A 19,162-nucleotide genomic window follows, 5' to 3' on the forward strand; every position below is an offset into this window, starting at 1 on the left:
ACCGAGAGACACTTTCCTCACCGAGTCAGGCATCGTGTGACACATAGACGATCTTTGCCGTGTGGTGCGTTTGAGGACTGTTGTTCACCTCGCTGCCTGTACCTGTCAGTGTGTGTGTGGACCTGCAACTGAACACAACAGAAATGAACATGGCAACTAGAATGAAGAACAGGGTGTTTGTCATCGGTGTGGGTCTGACAAAGGTAAAGTACGAGTACACACGACTTTACAGATGTACACTATTCGACAGTGTACGTTTATATATTCTTAGACTTGAAGCTCGCTTAGCATGCTAACTTCACATAGCCTTGCGCAAAGAAGGAGAAAGTTGTTGCACATCCCGAAGTGTGTGTGTCTGTGTGTGTGCAGATCGTTCAGTTATGTTTAATCATGTCAATGTTTCAACGTGTGTCTGTCACCGCCCTCACTTTGTTAGCATAGTTAGCATAGCTCACATTAAGTAACACTAATGGAGACTGGGTCTTTAGCTTTGATAGATCAAGTTATGCAGCTCGTCACTCTTTGCTCTCCCCCCCAGTCAGTCCATGGTTCACGGCCACAGAGCCAGAGCACAATCTGGGCTAAGGGTCACGTCTCCATCAGGCTGCTTATTACAAACGTTTCTCTCTCTGGCATTGGATTATTTTCGTTGTTGACAAACTGAGTTTAAATCAGTTCAGTGCATTTCGTCGTTATTCATGTGCAACAACTTGTTCTGTGCAGTGTCCCCTCGATACAGATCTGTAACTCTGTCTGGATTTGCCACTTCATTTTACTGCTGCTCATACTATCTCTTATTCGAATCTTTGTGTGTACACATTTTTAATATATAGTTTTATATTCTTATCCCATTTTATTTATTTTAAGCTCGTATTTCACACTTTATCCTTAACTGTATTGTTTCAATTCGGGTGTGTTACCTAATGAGGCATCTGCAGACTTGCTCCAAACCAAGTGTCATTGATCCCTGGACAAATCTGAAGCTCCCATCACAGTAATGTCAGAGGAGTTTGTGCCACTTCCAGTTCTGCACATGCACATTTAATGTTGCTATTGTTTTATAAATCTGGTGACAGGGAATTCGCCGTAGCATCCAACGTTTATGAAAAGTTATTATCGTATAATATCTGTTCTTAGAATGAGTTTTGTTTTGCAACCAGCAAACAATGTTCAAATGTATTGATCTATGCACCAGTGCATTTGTCAGTTAAAGTTAAATGTTCCATGGTCTTTCAATGAAGCTCACTTCTGTAGAGAGGGATTCCACCCGAAGATTTCATTGCATTTGATTCAGAGAAGAGTTTAAGGTTTGCTCATGTGAAAGATTTAACCTATTAACATGAGGGAAGATGTTTATAAATAGCATGGCACTAATCGGTCTGACTTTTCTTTAATGTTGCTGCAGTTTGACAAGCCTGGGGCCCGAGAGAACTTTGACTACCCTGACATGGCCAAGGAAGCAGGTGCTTATCTTCCCTGAATGTGGACCTTGTTCAGGCCTTCAAAAGAGACCTTATCTGATCATCTCAAGTGGATCTTGTTCTCTAACATGTTTTATAACTTCACGTTTAGGTCAAATGGCCTTAGCGGATGCAGGAATCCCGTATTCCGCCATTGAGCAAGCCTATGTAGGATACGTCTATGGTAAGACCTTGTTATCAAGTCTCCAATAAAATGGGATTGTTCTGTATACTATTATTTACAGTTTACATGTTATTCAGTGAGAGCCTAAATACTTCCAACTTGATATTTCCATGTAGCTTCCTACATACTACACAACGTAAACAGTACATTTTCTAAAGTAAGAAACCAAGTTTTTTTGCTAATGAGGCGAAAAGGCTGTGTCTCTAAAGCTGATTTCGGATAAACATAGAGAAACATGGGATAATACAGCAGTTTAAAGTCTGGAGAATTCACTGCAAGCGAGTGGGTGTGTTGATGATGTGTTTAATGACTGACTGGCGCAAAACAAAAAAAAAACAGGAAATAACATGTCATTGTGTATCTTGCTCGGTCAGGGGACTCCACTTGTGGGCAGAGGGCCATTTATCACAGCCTGGGCCTGACGGGGATCCCCATCCTCAACGTCAACAATAACTGCTCCACAGGCTCCACTGCTATCTTCTCAGCACGGCAGGTGATCCAGGGAGGTGAGCGAAGAAGGAATCATTTTTAAATCTATAATATAAAGGAGGTTTACCAAGTTGCTCTATAACAGATTTGTCATTGGATTAACAGTGGTTTCAACTGGTTTTCACAGTAGACAGAAGTATTAGAATTTCCATAGAGACTTCTTTTGTAGCATAGTGTATCACCTGTTCTGTAACAGATGTGGTAAAACCCACTCTTTCTTCTTCTTTTGCAGGTCTTGCTGACTGTGTGCTGGCCCTGGGGTTTGAGAAGATGGAAAGAGGCTCTTTGTCCTCAAAGGTATTTGTTATATATAAAATTATTTATATATCTATATTAAATTGAATATATGTGTATAAACGTCTGCTGCCGTTCATTTGTTTTCATTTACTGCTTTTTGCTGTTCAGCTGGGGAGCAATGGAAGTAAAATGTTTGACAGAGTGAAGACTTCTTTTAAAAATGAGAACACTGACAGCCTGAGGCCTCTGTCAACATGAATGTCTGTCTCTTATATTTACCTTTTAAACAAAAAGATACAAATATAGAATTATAGAAATTCCTGTTTCTAGTTTATGGACAGGACCAACCCTGTTGACAAACACCTGGAGGTAATGATCAACAGTTACGGGATGGTGGCAGCGCCAGTAGCACCACAGATGTTTGGCAACGCTGGCAGGGAGCACATGGAGAAATATGGTACAAACTATTTTTGTGTTAAACATCATATTACTTAAATGAGTTAAACTATGAAAGTTGTGGTTGTGTCTTGCATTGTTTCACAGTTGTAGTGTGTTCAATAGGTCAATAATTCTCTCAATGTTTTAAAGGCACGAAACCAGAACACTTTGCTAAAATTGCCTGGAAGAACCACGAGCATTCCACCAGGAACCCGTAAGAAACTTTACAAATTTGGAAAAACATAATACTGCTTATATATTTCTATTTCAGAATCAGAATCTGCTTTTTTGGCCAAGTATGTGCGCAGATACGAGGAATTTTCACAGTTTTACATTGCTATTAGTGCACTTGCATAGAAGGAAAGAATAAATAATTGAAAGAATGGTACAAAATACTAACATTTTGTATGTAATATATATTTAATTGCTCTTTATATTTACTAATTAACTTATAGTGGTTGATGATCTTAACTGTTCTGTAGAATAAAGTGTGAAAAGAAAGTAGGAGAATATGAAGTACATTGGAAAAACCAATGACATCAACAATGTAGAAGTTTACACTGTGAGAGTATTTATGCAAATCTTTGGTTCGCTGTGTTGTTAACATTACAAGTTTCACAAAAAAGGAATTGAATAAATGATAAATACTGCATAAATAGGATGTCTATATGTGTGCATTATTCCTGCAGGTATTCCCAGTTCCAGGAGGAATACAGTTTAGAGCAGGTGATAAACTCCAGGAAGGTGTTTGACTTCCTCACCCTGCTTCAGTGTTGGTAAGTCCCACAGAGTTTGTGTTAAATAAAGAAAATGTCTAAACTGGGAATCAAGTGTATGTAATGTGTATATTTGTCTCTTTTCCTACATCGACCTCTTGCTCTTGTCAGCCCGACCTCAGATGGCGCAGGAGCAGCAGTTTTAGCCAGCGAGGCCTTTGTCAGGGAACATCATCTGGAGAAGCAGGCAGTGGAGATCTTGGCCCAAGAGATGACGACTGACCTCTCCTCCACATTTGACGAAAACAGCTGCATCAAGATGGTATGAAACGGGGAAGGGGTTCTCTCAGAATTCATAGCACACATTCCTTTATTTGTAATAATATTCCCAGTACAAGGTAAGTTTTACAATACAAAAATGTTATTTTCTTTAAATTTAAATAATATCCTGCACAATCATGGGACATAGCAGTAACGTTATTATGATGGACATGAGTCCAGAACATACTAATGTTTGTTTTTTTCCCGTGCAGGTGGGGTACGACATGTCTCGGATAGCAGCTGAAAGATGTTACGAGGCCACAGGTCTGAAGCCCAGTGACGTTGATGTGGTCGAGCTTCACGACTGCTTCTCAGCCAATGAGCTCATCACATACGAGGCCCTGGGTCTGTGTGCAGAAGGTACGCCTGCAGTGTTTGAAATCCTCCGCAGTTTCTTCTTAACATGTATGTGTACATGTATGTGCTCATCCCGACCTACAGACAGCGCCTAAAACAGGAAAAAGCGGTTTTTCGGGCAGTTCAACGCTGGAGTGCTGAATCCATTAGCACTCTCCAGGACTGCTTTGAATCAACAGATTGGCAGATGTTCTGTGTTGCAGCCGGTGGGGACATCAACGAATACACAGACACTGTCTCTTCATTTATCTCCAAATGCATCGATGATGTCGTCCCTAGGGTCAGTGTCAGGACTTTCCCTAACCAAAAGCCCTGGGTAAATGGTAATGTCCGTGCTAAGCTCAGGGCACGGACCTCTGCCTTTAACTCCGGTGACCCAGAGGCTTTGAGGAGGTCCAGATGGGACCTGAGGAGGGCTATCAGAGATGGAAAAAGAGACTACAGGGACAAGCTGGAATCCAATTACCTCAGCTCTGACCCCCGAAGCTTGTGGGGCGGCCTGCGACACATCACAGGCTATAAAGGGAGAAATAGCAGTGATGATCAGCCCGCCGCCTCTCTACCTGATGAAACCCACATCTGCTCGACCCTTCCGAACACCCTTGACCCCCTGCAGTTTGCTTACCGTACAAACAGGTCCACGGATTCATACGTGAGGATGCTGTTTGTGGATTACAGCTCAGCGTTCAACACGATTGTGCCTGCCAAGCTCGTCCCCGAGCTCAGGAGCCTGGATCTTAAAACCCTACTGTGTAACTGGATCCTGGACTTCCTGACAAGCAGACCCCAGGTGGTGAGAATGGGCAAGCACACATCCTCCTCAATGACCCTGAGCACCGGGGCCCCTCAGGGCTGTGTACTCAGTCCCCTCCTGTACTCCCTGTACACGCAGGACTGTGTAGCAACACACAGTTCTAACATCATCCTCAAATTTGCAGACGACACCACCATCATGGGCCTCATCTCTAACAACGATGAGACCGCCGATAGAGATGAGGTCAGGGGCTTGGTTACACGGTGCTAAGAGAACAACCTGTCCCTCAACGTCTGCAAGACCAAGGAGATGATCGTGGACTTCAGGAAGCTGCAGAGGGGGGGGTCATGATTCCATACATATCAATGGAGCTTTGGTGGAAAGAGTCTCCGAGTTCAAGTTCCTCGGTGTGTTCATCACGGATGACATGACCTGGTCTAAACAAGTGGACTCGGCGGTGAAAACTGCACAAAAGCAACTTTACTTCCTAAGGCGACTGAAGAAGTTTGGCATGGCTGCAAAAATACTGACAAACTTTTACAGATGCACCGTCGAGAGCATCCTCTCAGGCTGCATCACTGTCTGGTTGGGTAGCTGCTCTGCTGCTGATCGCAAGGCCCTGCAGAGGGTGGTGAAGACAGCGGAGCGGATCACTGGCTGCCATCTCCCTTCCGTGCAAGGCATCTACAGCACAAGATGCCTGAGAAAAGCACAGAAGATCATCAAGGACCACAGCCACCCAGGCTGTGGACTTCTCACACTGCTGCCGTCTGGGAAACGCTATCGGAGCATCCGAGCACGGACCACCAGACTTAAAAACAGCTTCTTCCCCCAGGCCGTAAGGCTTTTGAACAATCAACACTGACCCTCTGAACAGTTAACATGCACGTTCTGCTCCACCACCCATACAAATACACTTACTACACATAAATTCATATTCATATTATTTAATTTAATATTCCCCACTCCTTCACCCGGTGAACACTTACTGCTGCTTCTTTTTGCAATCTGCTGCTTCATTTTGATATGTTGCTGCTTCGTTCTGCTATAGGTTTTATGTTATATGTTATATGTTATATGTTATATGTTATATGTTATATAGTATGTCATTTTTTTAAATTTTGTAAAAAGCCTGTCTACTGCGTAGATGTTGCCTGTCATGTCACAAGAATTTCACTGCTCCGATGACACTGTCATTGGTGCATGTGACAATAAACTTTGATTTGATTTGATTTGATTTGAAGCACATCTCATAGTGAGACCTTCTCCACCTGGCCCCCCAATATAAAGTCTGTAGAATTCGATGTGAGAACACAGCGAGCGAGAGGGGAGGGTTGATGATGCTTATAACATGCGACAGACGCAAAAAATACAAAAAGAAATACAAGAAATAGAAAAATCATTTGCACTTGACTTATTGGTCATCTGTTTTAACAAAATATATGACAAAACATAAAACCATGACGATCCCTTCTGTGACAGCTTGAGTTGGTTTAGAGCAGACTCGGACTTTACATTCAGACAAAACTTTCTGGGCAATAGTGTGTTAAAAAAACTAAAAACAGACCTAGTGCCTGGTGTCAAACTGATGGATGTGAACCAGTATTCCCACCGTTTTTTAAAAATCATCCAGACACTATCAGGACAGTTGTACATGTGAGAGCCATTAAAATATCTTTTCAAAAATGATTCACCAAGTATCTGTATCGAGCCTGAATACTATTACGGGCAGTAGAAGCCTTCATTCCCAACAGTGACATTGTTTGATCATCTTTATGAAGTATATTAGTGGTGACAGAGAGAGAAGGTCGGCTTCGAAAAGTCGATAGAACACTAAAATACCCGACACATCTGGGCTAAATAAAGTAACATCAGTGTTTTTGAACTGCTCAGTTAACTTCATCGTAATGTTAAACTAGTGATAATCCATCCCTCTGAATCGTTAAGTTGCGTTCTTTTGTGTTTCACATTCTCTCCAGGGAAAGCCGGAGAGATGATTGACAGAGGGGACAACACGTATGGTGGCAAGGTTGTGGTCAACCCCAGTGGTGGACTCATCTCTAAAGGACATCCTCTGGGGGCCACAGGTATGTTGAGACTCTGACTTTCTGACTCTTAATGAAAGCCACTTGTTGAATACTATGGGACAGAGGTTATAATCCAGTCTGAAGCTAATTTGTAACTGGTTTGGAGCTACACACAGAGGGTTACAGCACAGTACATAAGATAGAGAGGTTGAGATTCATCTCTCACTCCTCCCTACTCATTGTATTGGTTGTTCAATGTAGATGACTATTCGCTTTCTGACAATACTCTGGTCATTTTCTATGCATCGGTAAGTATGTCATTGTTGGTGCCTATTTTCCCACACTAATAAATAGAAAATACTTAGTGTCTGTTACAACTTTCAGTTATTTTCAATCAAGGCTTTTCTGTTTGCTGCTACCCTTCTATTGAGTCACATCTGTTTAGTTTTTTATTTATTTTTTTTCAGACTTGACAAGTTCTCTCTCTTCTAATCTGTTGCCCCCTTTTCTTTCATGCAGTGTGGCCACAATCCACAATGGTAGATATTGCTTGGTCAGTTGAACACTACTTTTCACAATGCATTGTGGGATACAACGAGTCCACCATGACGTATACATATTTTCACTAACCATTCCAACAGCACTACAAAACGGTGACTATATAGTGAGTGGTGAGAAAAAACTTAAAGCCTTAAAATCTCCTACACTTCAATCTGTCTAGATAACTCGTAATGCTACTTCCTATCGGTGTCTGATGTTTTGAGAGTTAAAAACAGCGCATCAAGAGTTATTCTCTACTCTGCTTCTCCCCCTTATCTTCAGTTATGGGGAAGTTGAAGTAATCCTGGGACTCGGTTCTTCCTTCACATCTTTGGAACTTGACATAGCTCTTAAATTTCATTCATTATGCTCCTAAATTTAATTTGTTGAAAACTGCAAAAGCGTCAATCGTCGTGTTTATTGTGAGAGGTGTTTACCACAGCGACCACCAGGTGGCATGTGTCTCCTAAGGATGGCCGGCTGGGTTGTAACTGCATGAGTGCGACCCTGAGCCTGCATGTGAGAAGGCAGCCGGCTGTGGCTTTGGCCTGCCTCCCCTGTAATCTCTCAACATATTAAACCCTGGTATGGAGACTGAGCAAACAGAGGAGCCTGCTTACCCTGCCTCTGCAATAACGGCCGTCATCTCCCTCACACACACACCTCTTGTGAGGGATACCATGAAGAAGCAATGGCAAACACCCCCTTTTGCTTAATTTTAAAACTGATTTGTTAATTTTATTCATTGTGGGTTTTTTCTCTCTTTCTCTCCCCTTCTTTGCCGTTCTTCATTCACTCCTAAAAACCTCGACCATCAATCCCTCTACGTCATTACTTTTGCGGATCTTCCCAGAGCGCATCATCAATACTCCCTCTGTCTCCTGGGTCACACTGGGAGTGTGCAAGTGCCCCAGTCAGCTAAGCTCCGTCTGATCCTTGGTGTTGCTCGTAAAGCTCCCACCTCTTCCCTCGGGACGGCCATGAGCAGCGCTATCGACACCTAGTTGACTGACCCTTGCAGGGATCTCACCGGTGGATTGCATGAGCACTGTCAGGCTACATGACATGCAGGGACCTTGAGGCACCGCTGATGGGCAGTTTGCCGTATTTGGTGAATTACAACATGACTTACCCTTGTGATCATCCCCTGTCTCCATGTAAGACAATGGGCAATGTGTTCTCTGTAGAGGAATCTACCAGAGGCTATCACTGAAAGACGCGTGTCCTTTTTTATTTTGCGTTTAAATTATGTCTGAGTTGGTTTCGAGAGGTTCTTTTTGACTTTTGATTAATTGCCTGGAGAACTGGACAGTAAACCTTTCTGTTGGCAATTAGACTAATTTGCTCGTACACAAACAAAGTCCCCGTGGAGAAAATAAGGATGAGGGACGCACAATGTGATAGACCCTCCATGATGAGTTATTTACTGTTAAGTCTTTCAGCTTATTGGGATAATGGAGGAATGCAAAAGCTCATTAAGCAGATGGGAAGAAACGCTTGTCTACAACACTAACACAGCAGCTGACCCTGGTGAGATTATAGGGAGTGAGTTGTCAGATTAGGAGTCAACTTGTCACCCAGAGGGTATTGTGTTTTACACTTGCTGAATGCTGCATTGCTTAACCTGGTCAGCCGGACATATTAAGGGATCAAAGCCATACTCAGCATTGACATATTCTTTAAAGATCATCTCAGTTGTATTAGACAGAAGATGTTTTACCTGCCACTCAAACCTGTGGGCCAGACGTCTGTGTTTGTTTGCAACAGCCTCTTTGTAGATGTTTTTCAAATAAACCTTTTGTCCAGGAAGTAAACAGGCAGAGGGAGTGACGCGATACATTTACTCCATTACATGTACTTGAGTAGTTTTTCCAGTAAATTTTACTTCTGAGAGTTGATGTTTTGCGGAATAATTCGTACTCCTAACTAGTTACATTTATGATGGAATAAAATTACCTCTACTCCATTAAATTGAGCCAGACACTTCTCGCTCCTATTCCATTTCTATGATTTATATATTTTTACACTCGCTGAGTGGATCTGTAAGGGTCTGTGGTATGATCACCGTATTTCCTTGAATAAAAGAACAGCTTGATGCGCAACTATTTGCCAGGAAACTACACTATGAAACAGGCATCTTCAGGTCCTACGATAACACAAAAAATCTTGTTAAACCAGCAGAAATGTTGGAGTGCTTTTACTTTGAAAGGAGAAAAGAAAGTGTTGCAAATATTTAGGTTTATGGCCTGTTCAACAGATAAACATTAAAACTGTGGTGAAAGATCATTTTATTTTAATATAATTTATTTTCTACTCTGCTGTGAAAAATGTCTTTGTTTAATTTATTGCAATATTATTTTTATATGTGAATCTTCCTGTCTTGTTAATCAGTTGAACATTTTAAAGATGCAAATTAATGTTTAAAAGCAAACATTGCTTAACACAACAGAATGTATTTTGATAATTGCCTAGTTTTGAATATGTCACTTTATTAAGTACACTCAATGTGCACTTTACATTGTTATTACCTCTTAATATCCTGATTGAATGCAATGCTTTCTAATGAAGCTACTCACTACTTGAGTAGTTCTTTATGGTATACTTTTTTACCCTTACTCAAGTACCTATTTTTACGAGTACTTTTACTTCTACTTATGTTATTGTAATATATACTATGAAGTAACAATGGTTTTACTTGAGCACTGTTTCTCTTTATTCTACCCACCACTGTAAACAGGAAATCAGTCTCACAATGAATTTTCATAAAAGGATTATTAGTGAAGGTCAAACCATTAGAAACCTTTTTGAATCAAGGCCACCTGACAAATGAAAGAGACCAGTGTGTTTTGACAACACATCTCCCTTTTTCAGGGTCAACAGTGTAATTTACTTGCATGTACATGTTTCCATCCACGTAGGGCTCCCTCATTGCACTTGTGCTCATTGCTCTAAGATTGAACACTATGTCACAGACCACACCGGAGGCTGTGGCTCAGGAGGTAAAGTAGGTCGTCTACTAATTAGCGGGTTGCTGGTTTGATCACTGACTCCTCCAAGAATGGTAATGATGGAATGTTGGAGTAGAGAAGTGCTAGAAGCTTTTTATTAATGGGTGCATCAGTGTAACTTATATTATAAGATCTACGATTTTTAATCCCCCTTAAGATTAGTGAAAATGTTCAAAAGAATATAATAAATGCTTGAACTTGCAATATACAGAAATTCCTGGATTCACCCCTTTGTCTTGAGCCACACCAGACTTTGACATCTTCTTTCTTGGCGCAATTCCCCATCCTTCTACCAAGTCTTCTGAAAATAGTTTTTTTTGCGTTACATCCATTTGACCAACCATCAAACTAACAGACAGGGGTCAACACATAACCTTCTTGACCGAGGTAATAAATAACAAAAATACATTTATTCACTAGTAGTATCTGGTCTGTGTTACTGATCACTGTTGTATCCTTTTTGTGTTGTTTTATGTTTTACATGGTGCGTAACCCTAACCTTTGACATGCTGGGCTTAAATTCTTGAAAACTCAGCTCTGTGATTAAAATATTGCAAATTCTAGTTTCCCTTACAAGCTTTTTCTCGAGCTTTTGACTTTATCCCACAGTCACGTCGCCTGTCCTGTTCCAAGCAACAAGAACTTTGTGGAAACTGCAGCAGCTAAAAAGACAAATAGTCTCCAGGGATCTCATAACAGGAAAAGAAGAATAGTGAGGATTAGACTTACATTTATTAGGCTGTCAGATCCAAAGCTCCACATGAATGCTGATGTTGCTCCGGATGTGCTGGGTGAGCAAATGAGCTGTGTGCTGAAAAGCTCTCCAAACCAGGAATGGAACCACAATGAGCGTCCCTTAAAATACAATCCTTACGCATGCATCTTACCTACTTTTATACAAGTACCTTCTGGAGTGGTTTGCCCTTTTTAAATTATAGATTTTCTTCTTTTCTTTTTCAATGTTCGAATCAATTCACATAATTAATCGGGATCTCACACCACATCCCTCACGATGACTCACGGCCCTCTAACCCTCACCCTCTGTCCTTCGCTCCCCCCACTCCTGCTCCCTCAGGTCTGGCCCAGTGCGCCGAGCTCTGCTGGCAGCTCCGAGGGCAGGCTGACAAGAGGCAGGTCCCCGGGGCCAAAGTGGCCCTGCAACACAACATAGGCTTAGGAGGAGCTGTCGTCGTGGCTCTCTACAGGATGGGATTCCCACAGGAGGCCGGGTGAGCAAGATGCTTGTTTCTTCAACTGTTCGTGAACACCAGAAAAATTATATTTATAAAGTGTATATTTCTGTCATCATGTCCTCTGCTGTAGAAAATTGAGTTTTGATGTTATTTTTTGATAGTCTATCTATGTACTATTAGATTTTTTTTTAAAAATTGGTTCAAAAATACAATTCATTCAGCGACTTATTTTTGAACAGCAATATTGCGCCTTTTTTATTTTTTCAAACCAAGGCCCATTTCTCCAAGGTTTCACACAAACAAACAAACCTTCCTCAAATAAAATACTTCTTCAAATTCGTTGACGCTGCACCAAACAATTTAGTATTTTTTTCTTTTTTAATAAAAGTTAAAGAAGCACCAGATCATCATCACTTGATGTTGATTCGATCTTGATTTTTTTGTGTGTAATTCTTGTCACTACATCACCTCACACGTAATGTTTGCAAAACTATTGTGAGGTAGCACAGCATGTATTGCAATGTAATGCAAATATATTCTCTTAGAAATTGTCGCAGTGAGCCGTCAAGATTCACATCTGATTGATTTGGAATGTGGTTCCTTTTATTTGCCGTGGATGTGCAAAGGCCTTGAGAAACATGTGTGTCTTTTACTACAACCTGTTTTGTTGTGTGTCCATTGACCGACAGTTGCACAGTTTTCTTCAACTACTACAGTTCCCAGCTCCTCTCATTGTTTGGCCATGTGTTGTACTGACATTACGCATCGCTTCATCCCCTCTTTTTTCTTTTCAGTTTTTTCTGAAATACTTCACAGCCTCACGTGTGATTGAATCTGTATGGAACCTCAGTGAGCTGGAGGTTATTTTGTTCACAGTTTGTGTCTTTCTTTTATTCCCCACAGGACCCACATTGGTGCGATGCCCACCAGCGCAGGCACCGGTCTGGAGGGTTTTAAATCCTACCCTATCTTCAAAGAGATTGAGAAACATTTACATGAGGTATTACAGCATTCTCTCACAAATACACATTACCCTCACACTTACGTGTAGCTACTCTATCTGATCTCATATAAACTGCATCTAATTAAATGCCGCCATATCTAAGAGTTGTTTTCGCTCCCTTTTTCTTGCTTTCAACGTACTTAGCAAATGTGACCATGACCAATGCAGAAAAGTAAAGGCTGCAAATCATAAATGAACCTGTGCAGTGGGCAGTTTATGGTCGTCAGTTGCTTTGATCCACTAAAGCAACACACAGCGTCACACCGACTGACCCGTGCATGATTGGACCATAAACATTTCATCATCATCAGCTCAGGTTCAGGACCATATAATGCAGTCTTTATGCCATTAAATGTACAGTGGAATTCATAGCGAGCAAGATCCCACATTGTCCATCATTTTATAAATATACATATTTACATATACAGCACCAATAAAACAATAATTTATATTTAATTTGTGAAGCACCTCAACAAATGTAACACAATAGTTTATATTGTACAGTATATGAATACAGAAAGGAGTGACAGCTCTAAAATTGAAAGGCAAGACAAACACATATTAGCTGTATATAAGTGGATATTGTATTATTTGCATTTATACATAGACATACAAAATATTTAATTTAACAAGCATTGAGGCTGTTTTCTTTTACATGTATGGAACAGTTTTTCATTCAGGTCAACACATTGATTAATGTTTGAGCCTCCGATGCCACCGCTGGATGCGGTTGCCTCGGGCGTTGACTCCTCATCTCGTTCCAAACCCTCGGGGTGCAGAGATGAGCAGCTGAGGACACCTTGATGATGCGTGGGAATGGCTAGTTGTGAAGTCAGTTGCCGTAGGGCGATGGATTTCACTTCCCCACATGAGGGTTCACGCTCCCTGCATTTGTCAACATGACAACAAACACCAAATGTCATCCCCTCACTGATGGATTGTTAGAGTGTTGCTCTGAAACGCTGCAGGAATTTGAGTTTGTTAGGTGGTTCCAAGTATCGGTCAAATTTCTCTAGAACAGATACTGTATAAGTGTATGGCTCAAGACTTTTTCAAAAGTAATGTATTAATCAAACAGTACGTGTCATGTTAGAGGTGGTATATTAGAGGATCAATTTGTCGTCTTCATTGAAATGAGGAAGGTGCAGCATCTTTGTAAGTTGTACTTTAGTTTATGTTTCACAAATAAGAAAATACTTTGAATTATTTGGCACAACAACAGCACATTATCTTTAGTATCAGGACCCACTTCTTAAGAGAGAACCACGCAGGAAGTTGCCTCTTTTGTAGAGGAGGAAATGTTTGGTAGTGGTCGATTGTGAAGTCATCATCGGTTACATCTGATATTCAAAGAGCTTTCGTAGTTATTCAAAAAATTCAGACTTTGGAGCCTGAAGAAGTGGAACTCTGGCTGATTATTTCTCAAACTTTCTTCTCAATTCCAACTTTCTTCTTGTAATATTACCACATTAATCTCAAATTATTATTTTTTTCTTCAATATGGCCCTAATACTATGCCGTAAACATATACAAGGTTCTTCTGAGTGTGTTTCCCTGGACGTCCTCTGCACAAACATACCACTCTGCAATAAGAACACAGTGTAGAGATGTCACCAGGTGAGGAAAAGGTTAATGGAAAGGATTCTGGGTTCAAACCTGACCACCAACCTTTCTGTGAGGAGGTTGCATGTTCTTGCTGCGTCTGCTTGGGTTTTCTCAGTGTACACGGCCCTCCTCCCACAGTCCAAAGACAAACAGTTTAGCTCATTAGGAACTGAAAATTGCCCGGTGGTGGAAGTGATAATAATTGTCTCTGTGTTTTCATCCTGTGATGTTTTGGTGACCTGTCCTCTTAACCAATGGCAGCTGGTCAGCTCCTGCCCCTGCCACCCTCAAAGTATAAGCGGTGTAGATAATGGATAGATGCCATCGGGTCAGCAGCGTTGAGGTTCAATTTACTTGTGCGTGGTGGTGAAATGTGGGTGGACAAAAATCAAAAGACTGAATGGTTAGCCAGTCCATATGAACATTCCAACGCTGAAGCTCGCAGTCTTCACAATGAAGGATACACAATATGCAATCAAAATGTCCTTGGATAAGACGTCACACCTTCTGTCAAACAGCCTGAACAATGTAGTGACTCATTTCACCGGGTCAGGCGCTGTCAACCTAACAGCTCCTTTATTTTGTTGTAGTTTACCCTGTATATTAGCAGCAAAGAACATTTCACATAGGTGGTTATTTTCAGAGACTTTCAAGACTTCACATGACAAGGGATGTCTTGATAACATCCACCAATAATGTCACAATAATGATTTAATTGAACGTTTCGATTCTTGCAGGAGGGAGAGCAGCTTGTCAAGAAGGTCGGGGGAGTGTTTGCGTTTAAAGTGAGGGATGGACCCGATGGGAAGGAGGCGACTTGGGTCGTGGATGTGAAAAGCGGCAAAGGTTCGGTCACCAATGACCCAGGTACGTGTCTGTATGGAGATGTGTGATTTCAGATTTTATTGTTGTGACAGCAGTGGGATTCAAAATAGACATATAAAAATGTGTTTCTTTGTCCTTATTCCCCCACTTTTCTGTCTCTGGGGTGATGCATTGTGTTCTGTCACTTCACTGAAAGAGCAACGGGATCCTCAGTGATGCAGCTTTTAATACATGCTGTGAAATAAATGTCAGTCCGACCGGGAAAAGAAGTGAGGCTTGCCCGGCCCGTTTCCTCTCAGCAGCAGGATGAACAATGAAAGGATCAGATTTAATTGTTATGGCTTCCGATGCTAGAGATTTGCTTTGTCTGTCTGGTTTTGTTTAAGTCCACTGCAGTTCCAGTAAACTCAGGGTATGTCTAACACTCTGTGAAGTCATGAAGTTTTAACAAAAACTTGAAATGGCTTATTTGATGGATTTGATGATATTGCTGATTTGCACATCAAAATGTAGAACTTACTAAATTAAACTCACAATTTGCAACACCCACAAACACTGACAGTTCCTGAAACCACATATTTACCTCCTGTTTTCATTTGTTTGTCTGTCTGTTAGTTAGCAGGATTACATAGAAACTCCTGGACAGATTACCGTGACACCTGGTGGACAGATGTGGTATGTGTCTGGAAGGAAACCATTATATTGGGGGGGTGCACATGCACAAACGTCCCTCTCATGGGAGACAAGTTCTCCCATGAGAGAGAGGGAACTGCTATGAAGTCAGTCTGTCTGCGTGGTCTGTATAAACTTTATGGGTGGTAGCGTGAGCACATTGCAAATGGCCTTGCTTGGACCTCGGTAATGGAGCTAAGAAGCAAATTGGTAAAAAAATGATTCCTCTTTTCATTTGTGCTGATATACTAGATTGATTTACAGCTGACATGTGACGTGTAAGATCAATTCTAATCAGAACAGTAACAATAATTAATGTATTTGTATCGCACCTTTAAAAAACAGGTTTACGGAGTTCAGACACATACAAAGAAGACGCAGGATACTCAAGGGGAAAAATGCATTCACGCTAATAAATATGCTTTTATTTATCAATAGTTTTTTTAGAAGAGAGCCTTATGTAAAAATGGTGACGAAAAATTAAAAGATGGTATAACGTTAAAGCAAATGAGTAGGAATAAAAAGATAAACATGAAATGGATTTTAAAAGTGATTTAAAAGAAGTCACTGAATCTATAACTCTATTCTGTACATTAATGCAACATATTATTTAAGGACTGGGAAATGAGCAATTCATAACATACACACTTCTACAGAAAAAAAAACATGTCTTCAACAGATTTGATGCCTCAGGCATTACGATGATGTACGAACATGCCTGAGGCATCAAATCTGTAAATCATCGTAATGCCTGAATGCTTATTTTTATGATGATGGAGACAGGTTTTTTTCTTTCTATAACATCATTGACACAAGATGTCACACAGGATCAGACCAAACTCAACCCCTTGTTCTAGTATTCAGCCAAACATCTGAGGCTACATCCATGCTACTATGTTTTAGTTTGAAACAGAACTGAAACGATTTTCTGTATAAATTTAAATCCCCTTTCATTCTAAGACACCTAGGCCAGCGAAGGCCATGGTGTGTCCCAAAAGACCCAATCAGGGGTTGGGAGTTTCTACATCATCTAAGTTTCAAACTAAGATTTGATCAGCAGTGTTTCTTCTTGCTACATTTTCAAATGAAAACATATTAGTACGGATGTAGCCTTAAATGACGTTTTTAGGCAGAAAGCTAGTGGCTTCAGGTTTCGTTAGGGGGTTTCCTGCCATGATGTCATTGCAGTCTACTGTATGTAACTGGTCATAGAATTTGAGGGGGTACTCAAGAAATTGTCATTGCTGTCGTATCACATTATCGGCGGTTTTCTGGTGGCGGCCCCTTAGCTTGGGACCCCAGGTGATCGCCTGCTTCGATCCCCTTGTTGCGACGCTCTTGGTTACCTCACTATATCTTAAGCTTTATTAATGTTCAAAACCTTGTTGAGTGGTTAATGGACTGCATTCACGGCCCCTCAAAGTGACATTCGCAGCAGCTCACATTTAGACCTCAGAATACATGAACACATTAGTCACAAAGCTTTCTGAATGGATGCCTCAGTCAAAGAGTGCATTTAACTTACAACATAGAACATGTTTTTGCGCTAATGGACCGCGTCATCAAAATGCCACGTGTACTCTCAAGTACTTTCTACATGGTTTTGTCTCATTTATCTGGAAAACAAATAAGTTCATGCTTCTTTTTTTGTCTTAGATAAAAAGGCAGACTGCTCCTTGTCCATGTGTGACAAGGATCTTCCGGATTTGATGACAGGAAAGCTGAACCCACAAAGTGTATGTATCAGTATAATTAAGAAACTATACATTTGTTTTTTCAATGTACGATTTCTATCTACCTCTATCTACGACTTCCAGAAATGTCTGTATGTGGAACGAATATCTCAGGAACTGTTTATCTCATCAGCTTCCCACATGTGTATTGTTAAGGACCCAAGGATGTACAGTGTTAGGTTCAGTATTAATTCACTTTGAATACACAGGGGAACAGCTCTCTGTGCAGCAGTCGGGAAACAGCTTCAGGGTTCTGTGGACTGAGACTTGCAGTTGATTATTACTCGCTGCAGCTCAATTACCATGGGTCATAGGTCAAGAAAACTGCAACCAGGATTACCGCAGGCCAAGCAAACCATTCCAAACACGTAGGTTTGGAACGGCCACTGCTCGAGTTTTGTTAAATGTATAAAATTTCTTAAATTTACTATGAAAAACAATATTCTATTTCGATGACATTAGATTAAATACAGTTCAGGTCACTTCCACACCTGTATTTGGTTTGTTTGACTGGGATAATGAGAAATAAAGAAAGAAATGCTGATTTTAAAACAGTTAGTGGTCACTGATTGGGCAGTTTTTTCAGTTGTCATGGCACATTTTCAGCTCTTCATGGATTTACATGGCGAAATCAAATTCTCGTTATTGTAAGTCATGCCTCACGTTATGTATTTTTTTATCTACTGGTGTTGTCAAGCATATGAACATTATTAATAGAGACTGCACAAATAATAGGATTTTTTACATTCACAAAATGCACACGTTGCCATGGTTACAAAATGATCTCGTATAAATATAATCTACACTGAATACAAACTGCAGTTCAACAGTTCAACATACCCAGGATATCTTTCCGATATCCGGGTGAACTTAACCTAACAATCGCAGTCCGGCTTGTTTTTTTGTGACAATATTTAAGTATTTCCCATATTGAGTCTTGTATGAAACCTTTTTCTGTCCTGTCTTCTCAGGCGTTCTTTGAAGGGAAGCTGAAGATCACTGGAAACATGGGGATGGCTCTGAAGCTGCAGAGTCTGCAGATTAAACCAGGCCAGGCCAAACTGTGAGACCCCGAGTCAGCTTGTTATCCTCTGAGTAAAAGCTCCAATATAAATCAATTCTTGATATCTCCTTCTGAAACTGTAATTTTGCTGCTAAACAACCTCACATAACATAACATAACTCATTATGTCATTTAAGTTCCAACTCAAGCTTCTAATTTGACATCCTTGCATAGTGTGTTCAGAGTGAATTAATGAATAGCTTTTATAATCATTGTTGCATCTTGGCCCATCACCTTTCAATCTGATGTGAATGACGACATATTGAGTCTGCAGGAGCTGCTTCTTTATATGCAACATCATTGACAATTTAGAAAATGAGTTTAGCTTCACTGTTTGTCTAAAATCTTACCTGTGGTTTAAAGGCATTTTTGACTTCAAACATTTTCATAGATTTTCTATAGAGCATATAAATCAATGAAATATGTGTGTCTGTATATACTTACAATTCCTTGAAAATAACATCTTCTGGTATGTTTGTCCCTTTAAAGACGGCCTTGTCAATAATATAAATAATTAAATAAATGTTCACTACCTTT

General features: G+C 40.6%; 1 protein-coding gene across 1 annotated transcript; it reads left to right on the forward strand.

The window, feature by feature from the left end:
• Positions 1-71: 71 nt before the first annotated feature.
• Positions 72-19,157, forward strand: scp2a (sterol carrier protein 2a). The gene is made up of 16 exons (XM_061083846.1): positions 72-203; positions 1,406-1,463; positions 1,573-1,644; positions 2,019-2,150; positions 2,366-2,430; positions 2,701-2,827; positions 2,959-3,022; positions 3,498-3,584; positions 3,696-3,846; positions 4,058-4,205; positions 6,936-7,043; positions 11,607-11,760; positions 12,628-12,724; positions 15,070-15,199; positions 17,486-17,565; positions 18,534-19,157. The coding sequence occupies exons 1-16, from the start codon at positions 144-146 to the stop codon at positions 18,627-18,629; spliced, it is 1,629 nt and encodes a 542-aa protein (XP_060939829.1). The 5' UTR covers positions 72-143; the 3' UTR covers positions 18,630-19,157.
• Positions 19,158-19,162: the final 5 nt, after the last annotated feature.

The sequence above is a fragment of the Limanda limanda genome, chromosome 13, assembly GCF_963576545.1.
Source record: "Limanda limanda chromosome 13, fLimLim1.1, whole genome shotgun sequence".
NCBI lineage: Eukaryota > Metazoa > Chordata > Actinopteri > Pleuronectiformes > Pleuronectidae > Limanda > Limanda limanda.

Excerpts from the sequence above, each read along its gene's own strand:
- scp2a (XM_061083846.1), top strand. The coding sequence starts at position 144 with ATGAACATGGCAACTAGAATGAAGAACAGGGTGTTTGTCATCGGTGTG. Across the intron at positions 4,206-6,935 it reads CCTGGGTCTGTGTGCAGAAG|GGAAAGCCGGAGAGATGATT; the intron begins GTACGCCTGCAG and ends CATTCTCTCCAG. Across the intron at positions 15,200-17,485 it reads TTCGGTCACCAATGACCCAG|ATAAAAAGGCAGACTGCTCC; the intron begins GTACGTGTCTGT and ends TTTTTGTCTTAG.